The 13,963-nt window shown below is 39.4% G+C and overlaps 1 protein-coding gene across 25 annotated transcripts in view; it reads left to right on the plus strand.

The window, feature by feature from the left end:
- LOC120894606 (calcium-activated potassium channel slowpoke) overlaps positions 1–13,963 on the plus strand; it is a 69,575-nt gene that overhangs the window by 43,006 nt on the left and 12,606 nt on the right. For 6 of the 25 annotated variants that reach the window (XM_040297304.1, XM_040297300.1, XM_040297301.1 and 3 more), the window contains exons 11-14: positions 1,766–1,878; positions 5,571–5,729; positions 5,825–5,901; positions 6,608–6,643. In XM_040297304.1, coding sequence (XP_040153238.1) covers positions 1,766–1,878; positions 5,571–5,729; positions 5,825–5,901; positions 6,608–6,643 — 385 coding nt within the window. Of the gene's footprint in view, positions 1–1,765; positions 1,879–3,598; positions 3,712–5,570; positions 5,730–5,824; positions 5,902–6,607; positions 6,644–9,230; positions 9,306–12,234; positions 12,286–13,963 lie in introns of all 25 variants that reach the window. The other 19 variants (XM_040297313.1, XM_040297303.1, XM_040297297.1 and 16 more) reach the window with 9 other exon arrangements.

Below are 13,963 nucleotides of genomic sequence, written 5' to 3' on the forward strand. Positions count from 1 at the left end.
TTGAGCGATGGGCTTCCAGAGGTCCAGAGGTTACGCGTTACATGAGCAGCGGGGGTAATGCGACTGCTGATACACAGATCGTTTTACTAACCTATTATTGTGTCTAGTCTCTTTTGCAGGAGAAGGAAGCGATGATTTAAAAAAAAACACTCATCCAAAAGAAATGTTTTTGATTTAAAAGATACTTTGGTTGTGTTTGGGGGATTTTGGGATACATTTTATTTAATTGGAAATATAGTTTAAGTAAACAAGTATCATCAACCAAAGGTAATGTACACAGCATCCGTCCGCAAACTCATTTATACTAGTGGTAGTTTGTAGTATTTGATTAATTTTTATTTTATCAAACAGCAACAGTAAAAATTCTACACAAACTAACCAAACAATGCCTCCAAACAAAATAATAAAATAATTAACCAATAATCGATTATTCATATCAGCAACTATGCTAATAATGTGGACGCTGTACGCTAGAACAATTTGTTTTCCTTTGATCTCAGTACTTTTCTAAATGTGCGTAGTGTGTAGTTTAATTTGCTCAAGTGTATAATAATCTGATTATCGATCAATCTGTATGATCCGTCAATCAGTGAAGCGGTAATTCACAGTAATAATTCCAATAGTGGCAGGAGCAGCAGTTGGAGGAATTATAATTATTTCCTATATTATTAAACCATTAGTGCATAGTTGCTTCACACGTTGCAGGCAGTCGTTGCTACTGCTGTTGGTGTTATTATTGTTATCCAAAACATATATTGTAACTTTTCACTTTTATATTTTTCCCTATTTGTGCTCTTATCGTTTAATATGATAACAGTTAGAGAAATTTTATATTAGTATGAAATTTTCAATCTTCCAGAGTACAGAACCAGTGCTGTGGTTCAAATTTTTCTTTAAACAAATAGCCAATGGATGAAGCTTGTTTTGTTTAACTCTTCATTTGTGAAGTAATTTGCATCATGATCAACTAAATACCTACTGGTTCCTCTATCCCATATCAAGCTAATAAACCTGTAATGTTAAGTACTTCTTTCCCCGCCTAAGCAAATATGGTATGTAACTTTTTGCTCAGTTTTTCTCTTTTCTATACATATCTCGCACTCATTTGTCAGTATGTATGAATTTAATAGAATTGATAAAACGAGTGTCCTAGAATCGTTTCGTTTCCAATACAGCTGAATGAAAAGGCTAACACTGCTCTTGCAGTATAGAAGGTTTGAGAGAAACATGATTGTTCAGTGCTACAGTTTTTAATTTGCATAACATCGAACGTGCATAATTTCGTACTTCTCCTATCCAACGATCGTACCGCCGTGGTGGTTATTTTCTTACAAGTCACTGTAGATCAAGTATTGTTGTTTTTTTTGCAAACAATGCCACTTCTGCAAGCAGCTGTTGCCGCTCATACTGCAGTCTCTCGCAATTCCACATCATCACTCATAAAAATCTGCTTGCTATCTTTCTTTTCTCAGTTTGGTCTTAGCAAACGAACGAACCTTACTTCTTTGTCCTTTGTCCTTGTCGTGTATCCGTTTTTGTATGTTTTTGTTGTTGTTTTGTTTTCATAAAATGTAAGACAATACTTTATGTTACAAGTAAGCTGTACACTGTGTCTCCCACTACTAAAGAACGAAACGTCCTGACCCCGCACTACGGTTGCTACAGATGCTCTCTTGCTCTAGTTCCCTTTGCGTACGATCATCCTAATTTTTCATTCTCTGTAAAATGATATTTCAACTTCCAACTCGCTCCCAAACTTTTGTAGTCGCCAGACATGCAAGTATGGACGAATGATTATCTCAGGGGCACGGGGATGGAAATGTACACCGAAACACTGAGTCCATCTTTCATTGGTATGCCGTTTGCGCAGGCAACAGAGTAAGTCTACCCCAGAAATACGCCACAGTCACACTATCTCTCTTTCTCTGTCATTCTTTGTCTCTATATATCTGTTACATACACAATCTCTCTCCTCTCTCTCTATCTGTCTCTCTTTCTTCGTCCAATTTCTTCGTCCTGTGTGTCTAAATATTTTTTATGTCTATGTGTGTGTGTGTGTGAATTGTGCGTATGCTATCCACAACTGCTGCCATTGTAACTTTTGTTGATTAATTGGCGCTTTCACCATTCTTATGTTTCACCGTTTATGTGAATTATACTACCTTTTTTTGGTTTACATTTGGTCCATGCAACTCACTAGTAGTGCGCCACCCGTATGGTGCTACATCAGAGCACTTGGATATGCATATATGTAATAAACAAAATACGTACACTGATCACTGAGAATGTTTAGCCACTCCAAAACATACAACACTACAAACACCAATGGAATTTGATTCAGTCTCTACATTTCCATAACAGGACAACGGGCCCAAAGTGTACACTCTCCCTGATCGCTGATACGATAACGAATCATCACACCCACAATGAATTGTCGGTGCGATATGGCTTCAGTTCAATTCCATTACATGTCTAATACTACTGCTAATACTACTACTACTACTATTACTACAATTACACTACAAAATGATTTCACAGCTCTATAATGGAAACCCTGTTTTTGCCACTGCTTTCGATGTTTAGGAGTAAATCGTTCAGTTGGGTAATAAATACGTCACTTAAATGCTTCTCTTGGTTGTTGAATGTGCGTCCAGGCAGGTTCATTCGTTTCCCATCGTTTCCCCTTCGCTTCTATCGGTTGGTGGCACACAATATAGTTTCACGCCCGTGAAACAACTATGCACCATGGGTACGGTGCTCTTTGCCCACTCGTGTACCAATCGTCCTTTAATAGTGAATGTTCGCTTTCGCATTTCACGACAAGGCATGGTTACTCTGGCATTCTCTGCAGATAGCCTGTTGACAAAAGGAAGTCGCCTCGTATACATTTAGAATAATTTAGCATTATTTCGTCTGTGAATGTGTGTACAGAAGTTTGTGAGTATTTCATTTCACGCATATTTCATTATAATTTCTTACCCTTTTCAGATAAGATTCAGACTAACTGTGAAAATACAATGCAAGTATAAAAATTGTGTGTTATCGTCTGATACACCTATATAGTTCAACGAAAGCAAAACTTGAGCCACCCCTCTAATAATCGACACTTTTGATTTCATTTAAATTTCATTCAAAAATCGTCAACTTAAGAGATTTGGATGTATCTCTAGAGCTTACTGGAATTGCCTGATTCTTGCTGTTGTGTTCAATCCTTATCAACACAGGACGATTTATTTGGCACCGACTAGACAAAATTGACCACGAACAAGTACAAGTATAAAGGGATCGAAGCTTGCCCCATCTCATACCCCCCCCCCCCACCCCATTCTACTATTACATGACTTTGTTAGCTATGAGTTGGATAGATTCGATTCAACGAGAAGCTATGTTTGTTCTGTAACGCTTTTTGTCTCCCAAGCGAGGGTTACTGGAACGTCAAATTACCTTCAGCTGTCAGAGTTGGGCCCGAAAAAGAGAAAACAAAACCTGTTCGGACCGAATTCGACTCCTTTGCCATCATATCCTGTTTTCGCTTTTGTTATCTTTCTTTCTTTTCTTCTCTCTTTTTCTATCTTTCCCGTATCTCTACTAATTGCAGTCGCCAGATACACAGGCCTGGCAAAATGATTACCTACAGGGTACCGGATGTGAGATGTATACCGAAACCTTATCACCTTCTTTTACCGGCATGACTTTTCCACAAGCCAGCGAGTAAGAGTCCCGTTTTTGCTAAAAACTAACTAACATTCGTTTTATCGGTTTCATACCACTGACACAGTTAGCCGTCTGTACTGTGACATTTACCCCCTTTCTACCTCTACTAGAAAACTCTCTTTCTCTTACTTCTCTTAGTGTTTATTTACGATCCTAGTATATTTACTGTTACTACTTCTCACTTTTCTTCTCCAGTATTGCTATTTACTAATTACTATCACTATTAATCTTACGCATTCTGTTATGACTTCTGACAATGACACTGCTACAAAATTCAAGCCTCATGCTAGTACTCAGCCTAGCGGCAATCACTGAAGATGGTACAGGAAATGTTGCTACTAATGTTATTACTCAACCATATAGTGAAGTGTTGACAAATGATGACTGTACTATTTGCACTGGACTATTTCTCAACTATCGTTATAATTTTCAACATTAACTCCAACATCATGAACGTATTATTGTAAATCTGTTGAATCACGAGAATAGTTTGTGCAGTAAGAGAAAACACTTACTTAAAAACTGCAACAGTTCCATATTATGTACCAGAAAACATTAGGCCGACCTGATTATATGTTTGACGTTACCGGACACCTACTTTCCTTCTCTAATAGTTTAACATCTTTTCTATTCTACTCTTGATTGTGTTGTGTTACCTTTGTTAACTACATTAGTTTTCCCGTTCCAATAGACCGTACAAATAGCTACTGTTTCGTGGCTCTCCTTAGACCACATTCACTACTAACCAGTTTGTCAGTAGATGAGCTTTCCTGGTGTGTGTTTCAAAGACCCTCTGTTTTTGAAGCGTTGTGCCAAAGGCTTCGCTAAACCATAAAAAAATCAAGCAACCCTCTAGCAGCTCGCTCGATTAGTTGAGCTGAGCCCAAGCGAGCTCGCAGCAGTTCGGTAGTGGGCAGGCACCACCGCAGCATAGCTTCGACACGTTTACTTTTCTCTCCATCTCTTCAGTCATCTTCATCTATTTAGTACACCATTCGAACGCTAGATTAACTGCCATAGATCGAGCAAGCAAGCTATTGTCAACATTCGTCCCGTCCGCCAACGTGTCATTCCACCGTTCCACTGTATCGATATCCTGGTCGAAAAAAAATCGTTTCACTCTAACATCGTCGCTGTTGTGCCATGCCTGTTTGAAACGATGAAGCGTAAAAGCTTGTAGTAAACTAAGCTATCACCCCTACTGATCCCATTGCCGTAGTGTGTATCCTCCTGCTTATGCTCATCGGAGTGTCTGAGGTAGCTACTTCTCCCGTTAGTCGCTGAGTAGTGTACCATAGTGCTTGTATGTATATGATCGTCCTGAGGCAGCGCTTGGCGATGGACTACACTTGACCAATAATGACATTGTCCAGACGTTGTGTATAATACAGCATTACCCAATTGTCCGTATCCGATTGCGTAGTACTCCTGCTGATAGAATGTAGCGCGAATAGCTGTGTGTCAGTAGCAGCTGAGCTGAAGTCCTCCCATACATGTACTCTGCTCTCACTTCAAACAACAACCCCGATCATGCACATAGTCACATAAACATTTGTAATGGCTTCTACTACCCAACACTCACTCGCTAGATCACTTATTCGTAGTAACAATCGTTAAACATCAGTAGTAGTTGTTGTCATGTCTGTAGTAGTAGTATTAGTGAACCATCCTTGCATGCGTTCCCCTTTCTATCTGTATGTTCTCCTCCTGTTCTAGTGCACAACTGATAGTTGTGCGGTTATGTACATTCTTCGAGAGCAGATCTCACCACTTGTCACTTGTAACAGTGTACACGGGACGTTTGTTTCAATCGTTTCACTAACTCACCTGCTTTTCCATCACGTTCGCGACGTTAGGCTATGCTTCACCAAGCTTAAACTGTTACTGCTAGCCATCGAGATCAAGGGAGGTGAGGAAGGCAACGACAGCAAGATCTCCATCAATCCTCGGGGTGCAAAAATTCTAGCCAACACGCAAGGCTTTTTCATAGCGCAGAGTGCCGACGAAGTGAAGCGGTGAGAAAATGGCAGTGACCTTCGGTGGTCAGTACGGTAATGTTATGGACATCTGTAGTAAAACGAGACTTTCGCTTTTTCCTTCCCGATTTCAGTGCGTGGTTCTACTGCAAAGCGTGCCATGACGACATCAAAGATGAAACGCTGATAAAGAAATGCAAATGCAAAAACTGTAAGTATACGTTGAATCGACCTCCCATTTCCATACTAATTCCCAGAAACACAGTCTACCGACAAGAACGTCTCGATTAAAAGTGTAAACTCGTCTCTGCTTATTTCGTCGACAATGGTACCCGTCTCAATTTTCGTCGAGTGAATGGGAGTGGAGAGATCGTCGCAAGGGTGTAACGGTGCCCATAGTGTCAGCAAGGCAACTAAGACACAAAACCTGGACCGGTTTTACCAGCGACCTACTTACTACTTTCCCTTCTGTATTGTTCTAACTTGTTTCTTACACGTTACTCCATGCCCTAGTTCCAATTCCTCTCAGTAACAGGTCTACCCGTCCCATACCATACCAACCAACCCTACAAACGCCTAGCCCGTTTTTGATAGATATGCATACCAACCGACCACCCGGATACTCACCACAATGATAATCTTTTCTAATTATTTTTATTCTCTTGGCGACCCCGAAATGAAACATTCTTCGCTGAACTTAATACTGTTGACAAACAAATAAATCATACACACACACAAAAAATCGTCCACCAAATGAAAATGGCCGCCCTCTTACACATGCGATGCGTGGCTTCCGATCATCAAACGGATTGAACCCCCGAATGAACATGAACAAAATGAAACCGAATCTGTTTGTGTTTTTCGTATGTGTGTGTGTGTTTTTATATGTGTATGTGTGTTCGTAACGCATTGTACAGTGACGGCACAAACCAGGACGAAAATAGGTGATCTAGGTAAAGCAATTGCATAAGTTTCACCTTTTTTTCTCGATTACTCTCGTTTTTAGTTAGATGAATTTTTGCGTAACTTCATTTACTCATTTCCAAAACCTTTACGGGCGTATGATTTCCCGTTCTTCCCGTCTTCTAGTTGTCTTCTTTACCGAACAGTTATCGTTTCAGTACTAGTAACACATTTGCATTTCTTTCTCTTGTTTCAACATTTTGGTTAAGATTGTTACGATTTGCATTTTGATCAGTCAATCATGTGACACTTTCCGAAGTGCGAAACGTTTCGCTAGTAAAATAAGCGTGTTTCAGTTTCTCAACTACACGTACAAACATGCTTCAGTTTCTTCAGTACACTATTTTAGACCGTATTTACATGAAAGCTTGATTTACTTTCGTCTTAATGAGTGCCATTCTAGATAATTCATTGGTATACTTAAATATAAAACAACAACAAAAACATACACACAAACACACATCTTCCTTCCGAGCGCATATGTAAAGCGAGCGTAAGACTAGCTCAATGTTCCTCAATGCAGACATTATTGCACTGTAAATAGGAGGAATTTTGACGCATTGGATGCTGTAAATTTTTTCACTCTCTTTATCTCTCTCTCTCTCTCTCTCTTTACCTATCTATCTATCTATCTCTTATACTCTTTCATTACTATCACTGATAAATTTTTCACTCTCTTCTAACAAGTATAACCAGTAATTTGTAGTATTGATTTTTAACTATTTGCTGCAGTAAACAGTGGGCGCTTTTTAGTATTTTGTTTTTTTTTTGTAAGTTTTTCAGATTCAAATTTCCTTTTCTTACGAGACTCTGTATAAATTGTTCGTTATGTACTCAGGGGGCTAACGATAAATGTCGGATGTTGGTTTTGTTTACCAAGCGATAGAGCATTTGTGCGTTTTCAATGTTTTGCGCTTTGATAACTCACTACAAATAACGAAATACTTCAAGTAATGTACATTTCTATGAATTTATTACTGTAAGATTTCACACAAGTAGCAACTAACAGTAAAAGAAAAGTAAGGAGGTGAAAAGGGATGGTACATTGCAGCACATCTGAACCTTTACAGCGTTAATACCTTTTTTCCCTTTCAAGTTATTTTAGCATTCACTGTGTTAAGTCAGACTGACAAGCAAAAAAAAGCCAGACTTGGTTAAAGATCAATACTTTGTATCTAATTATTTTCTATTCTCTTGGTGTTCATCTTAGTATGTTTGTGAAGGTCTCCTTCAACCATCTTCTGTATCTTGAGGAACTTGCTATTATACAGGGCACATGCACTTACTTCCCACATACATATACATTGCTCCCTGGATTAGTGTTACCGATAGGCCCCAAACATCACTCATGAGCATTAATACTGGACACATTATTGACTATAGTTTTTCTTTCTTTTTTTGTAAAATCATTAAGCTAATACGAATCGTTAACGCCATTTCGATGATGAGTTTCATGTCATTGCACTGTGTGTAATATACGCCAAATGTCCAGCCAGTTTTAAAGAGCATATGATCCGTACAGCTCATACCTGTGCTTACGATGGATTCTGTTAATGATCACAAACGTTGTCGTCATATCAGTGGCAATGATTACATGATTATTTGGGACTAAAGAAGTTCCGTAGTCTGGAAAGATTCCCAAACGCGCTCCTTCGAAGTAAACGCTTCTACAAGTTCATTATAAACATGCTCAATACCCACATACAACCCAAACGAACATATGTTGTTTTCTTTCTTACGTTCTGCATGAATGCTTGGTAATTCAGCACGAATTAATTTGAGTAGATGAATACGAAAACTGTCGTACCTGTACCTACATCGTTCCCGAACGCCATCTTCTACACATCTTGTAATAATAGCATGAATAACATTCAAGTAACATCATCTCTGTCGTAGAATACTCTATCTAAGCCAATCGTTATCGGAAGATAATTCGGAAAACAGAAGCGATATTGTATGCATTAGGTATAACATCGTAAGGGATACCTTCCTCAACTATCTGTCTAATTGCTAATCGATGCAAGCGAGAAAGGGGAAGTGTAATACTTATTCTAGCTATATCGTCCTAGCCTAGTCGCAACGGTAAGCATCTGCCGTCTATTATGCCGTTGGTATTGCAGATGCCATGCTAAGCTGTGTTGCGCATAATTGTTCTGGCTAGCGTCAAAGCTCAGCTCACTGTACAAAGGTATTAGGTTCCATGGGGAAAGGGGAAGTGTTGTTGTGCTGTTGCGAGGGTTTCATGTATGCCATATTTTGTTGCTCAAATTTAGTGTAATAAATCTTACAGCAGCGATACACGCGTATATTTTATATGCCGTACCCATGTAGCCATCAACTCGTCCGATAAGCGCGTCACACGGTTTGCATCAAGCGGCATCACACTGCTACCACTCTCCCATCATCCATCGCCATCATCATTCCGCCCCACGCGCAAGTCTGCCACAGTCTGGTTTTCGATCCCTTATTTCACCTTCAGCGCCAGCGCTCTCCAGTCGATTCCGTACCATGGACTGCAGTACTTTGTTTTATTTATCGAAATATCGTTTTCTCTTATTATACATGTACGCCTTTCAGATGTGGGCATGATTATGATGCAGACAGGAATGGTAAAACAGGGCCTTAACTCCGCCTGTCACACTTACATCGACGGTACGATACCAAACATTCAAGGCAAATGTATATTGTATATGCAAACGTATTACTATTTCCCGCCTATAATACCTCAGTTATTTGTTCTTGAAACTACTAGGAACACAATTACCCTTCCACATTGCCATTAAAGTTTAACATTGCTAGTGAATGTATGATTTTACCGACCAGCTCTAACATCTTCCGTTTTTGTTTACCAAAACCCGTTTTAGTTTGGCCTCCGTTCTGTAAAGTTCTATCTATTCATGCTCTACTGCTACTACTAATAATACTGTTACTACTACTACTAATACTACTACTACTACCACTGCTACTCTGCTGGAACTGTTCCCTATCTCTTAACGCTACTTAACGTTATCGATTCTAACCACTTATTCGTTGATCTGTTTGTCTTTGTATATTGATTTGTATGTGTGTTACTTTATGCCTTTCTTACTGCTATCTGCATATTTCAGCCAAATCTGATACGTTAATTGAAAAGTGTGTTTACTTTTTGTGTTGTTGAATCCTCCCAACCCAGAAACAGGCATACAAAAATCTTGTTTCGATGGTTATTTGGTTGGCTTATTCTATTTTCACCTAAATAAGTTTCGTTAAGAAAAACAACTGCTATTTTGTTAGGCTGTATTCCTTCGTTATGTTATGGGTTTTGTTCATTTTAAATCAATTGCTTACGCACTAATAAATCCCCTTAAACGAACCAAACTATAAACTCTCTGTTTTTCTAAACGCTACCATGCTATTCCTCAGATTTAAAATAGCTGACATTTTGCTCCCAAATCTTTACTTCTTGTGCCCAATGCAGTGGCCGCCTTTTAACCTTTCATTTGATTTGAAGAATAAATTAACACTCCCACAAAATTTGCAAACGAACCTTTCTGTTTAAAGTTGGATGCTCTAGTATGAACCCCAGATAGATTGCCAGTTATGGTTTGAAACAGTTTCAGTTCAGCACGCCACGGCTCACGTCTTGACGAACTTAGCACACTAGTGGTTCTCACTTTCCGAGCCTGTTGCATGAGGCCTGCCAACACAACAAGTTCTTTCTCCAAATGCAACACGATTTCACTAGACCAACCATAGAAATGTTGAAGCTAACAATTGCATTGCGCAATCTTAATGAAGAAAAAAAAGTCCCTTAACCTCGTCTAAGGACTGTGTAGCTTAACATAAAATTTCAACAAAAGTATCAGCTATTTTAAGTCGTTGAAAGCTTGCTCATAAAACTTTCCGTATCAGTATGCAAAACAGGAAACTATAATTTGATGTGGATGATGTCAGCAAGCCCCTGTGCTAACATGTTAGGCACGAGTTTTTGAAACCCAAATAATTTCCTTTACAGTTGACAAGTAATAGCACTGGTCCAAATTCAAATCATTGCAATTAATTATTTACGAAGTGTTAAGCTGAGGTTATACGCAGCACGATTAAATATGCGGCTTTGTGTTTTTGTTTTGTTTGACTGTATATCGATGTTGAATTGCAAAGCAATGATCGTTAGTTTTGTTTTCTGTTTTATACGATGATCCCGGTGTAACAGAGCTTCCTCAAACTGTATCGTTGATTATTGCTTCCACGTGATAGTAATGCGATTAAATAGGTCTACAATCAGATGATATACGTGGTATTGCAATATACAAAATACCTTCGGCTGAATGCAATTGTGTTGGGTGATAGCTACTGCAGTGGCATACAGTCGAGCAAATGATACATTGATCGTATCATCGAGAGGCAAATACAGCCAATAGGCTCAAAGTCTATATATAAATAAATATATAAATACAATGTGTAATTAGTGACTGAGACGTGTACATCGAACTGTGGTTTCGTCCATTATCTAGTAAAAACAAAATGTCTACTTGTACGAAGAATCGCTGTAAATATTCCAAATCAATGTTTTAAATAACTTACCTATACTGTGCATGGAATATCTCATTTGAATGAACCAAAATGTCAATGCCCTGTGTACATTTCCCATTGTGTGTAACTTTATGTACTGGATATCAGCTGAATGTTTTGTAAATAATCATAGATAAATGGGAAGCCTTTTAAAATTAACAAGATGGAGAACATTCCCATAGATAAATGGGAAGCCTTTTAAAACTAACAAGAAGGAGAACATTCTGCGTGCTTTTTTCTATTGCCAATGGTTTGTTCTGGACACTCGTTTTGCTACGTTCAGCGCAACGTGATAGGATCAGGATTTAAAGCTTCTGTGATGTCCAGTACAGTGTTCGTACCTACTGATGTCAATTTTCAGCTATCCGTACCGCTCTTGCCAGAAGCAATTATAGGTCGTTTCTCAAACATGGTTGGTCGTACACTTCCTCTGATTTCGAATCGTCGAATCGTTGAAATCTCAACATTCCCACTCTATCTACCGCTCTAAATCACCATACAATAGGCATAAACAACCTCTCTCTTTAGCGAGATTCGAAGTCCGCTAAATTAGTCCACCGACACCATCCACCAATACCCATTCGCTGCGTATCACCAATCTTCATGCCCTTGTAAACGGTCGCCTGACGCGGTCTTATGAAGCAGCGCTTTCCTTTCCGCAAGAAAAGTTCACTACATGATTACCCTGACCGTTAAACTAGCGTCATTCTTTCCCAGTTTTGCTACAATCTCATCTAGTTCTGTTAACGCAATCTTACTATTGATACTTTTTCTCTTTTTCTTTATCTCTTCCCATCGGTTACCGTGTTCAATTCGGTTCGATTCCATATTGCGCACGTCTACCTCTGCCGCGGTGTAATCACACGAAACTGCCAACTTCTTTTATGTGATTCGATTCATACCAAACAATAATTAAAAAACAAACAAACATACAAACAATTTCGGGTGACGGATAACCGCTTTCATTGCCGTAATTGTGTAACGTTTTGTCTTTCCCCAAATTCCATAACTGCACGCACTGCTAACATAGTGGCAACGTTCAGAAAGGGCGTCCGAGCGATTCAGATTGTTGGACGTGCAAGTACGTATGATTGTAATAACTCAAACCTCAAACTTATAATAATAATAATAATAACAATAATAATCATGTTAGGTAACTATTTATCAGTCGATGCTATGATGTATATTGTGTATGTTTTTCGTTATCCTCTTCTGTTACTGGTTTTGAACGGAATATATTCCCATAGAATAGCACGACCGAATCCCCCGGACGGACACCCGCCCACTCGGGTGGCCGCGCCCGCGTGCGTGTGTGTGTGCGTGATTATAGGGCCTCCCTTTTCTCAAATAGCTCTGTCTTGTCGTTTTTTGTCGTGTATTCAATGTTTTTTCTTTCCAATCCCTTTCCCTTTACCACCATGAACTGCGGAAGTTTCAATGTCAGACGTTAGTTGTCCGACTTTTTTGTATAACCTCTTTTCCCCTTCCTTTGTACAACGTCTTTCCCCCTTTTCCCTCTCCCACATACACACACACACATGCACGCACCCTACCGATCCCGATTCATCAGTGTCAGTGTATGTTTCCGTGTACTATTAGATGGTTGATCTTGTAAAACAAAAAACAAACCACTAGAACAGTCAAGTATCTACAGTAATGAAAGTCAATTGCAGTCAATTCATTCCCGTTTTTATATGTTTAACAATTTTCCAGTTTCCACGTCTCATAGTATTCCATTCAAAATACAAAAATGATCGGTTTCTCTCCTTCTGCCACCCGCCACCCGCCCATACTGACTTATTGAGGATCGATCGCACGAAAATGTTCCTTCGGCCTAGGAAAGTCAAATGTAGTCCACGCGGCTCCACCGTGCCGTTAGGAACATTTTTGGGCCCTATTTTTTGATGCCGTGCTCGCGTCACGCAGTACATTCACGCCGCACTGTTCGAAACTATTTACACACAAAAAATGGACCGGAAAAAGATGTGGTGGCTAAAAATGTTTGCAAATAGTTTCGCATTGCCGAACGGATGCTGGGCCGCAAACACGCACTAGGCGTGCATTGCTCTTCGTGTTTTGTACTGTGGAGTAAACGTGCTGCTGCTGCTAGAGTTTGAACTCGTATCATTCAGTACACAATTCAGTCAGCAGCGTGTGAGAAAGACTCTGTCTACTCGCGACTATGATATTAGACCGTTCAAAAACTGTGTTGTTACCGTGTCGCTTTGTTTTATATATTACATGTATTGTGATACCTGTCGTAATCTCAGCGTATATTTTCTGTTCCTAATTACTAGTTCGTTCGTTCTTTGTGTCCTTGCGAGTGTCAAATCGTCTTCTGTAGAGTAAATCACTTTGAAAAACAAATCAACTAAAAATGTACACCCTATTGGCTGTGTCTCCATTCGGCTAGCTGAAACGTGCTCAATTGCTAAGCTGAGCTCAATTCTAACTCGTACAAAAGAGGCAAGCATTTGGCAAAATTTGGCTCAGAAATATCTACAGTGGGATAGATTTGTCATGCATAACCTGCCCCAAAATCGAACTCTACTCCTCTCCCACACACCCTTTCGTGTGTCTTCACCCAGGAGTTTACGATCGCATTAGCCACGATTATACTGCCCGTTGTGAACTGATTATGATCATTTTCCCCCTTTTTTCCTCCTTGCAACCAATTTCTATATCTCGTGTTGCACCCACCAATGACCAACGAAAAACGAATCTTTGGGTGCCAACGTTAAACATTCATTGTTGATTAA

This window comes from Anopheles arabiensis, chromosome 2, assembly GCF_016920715.1.
Source record: "Anopheles arabiensis isolate DONGOLA chromosome 2, AaraD3, whole genome shotgun sequence".
Lineage (NCBI taxonomy): Eukaryota > Metazoa > Arthropoda > Insecta > Diptera > Culicidae > Anopheles > Anopheles arabiensis.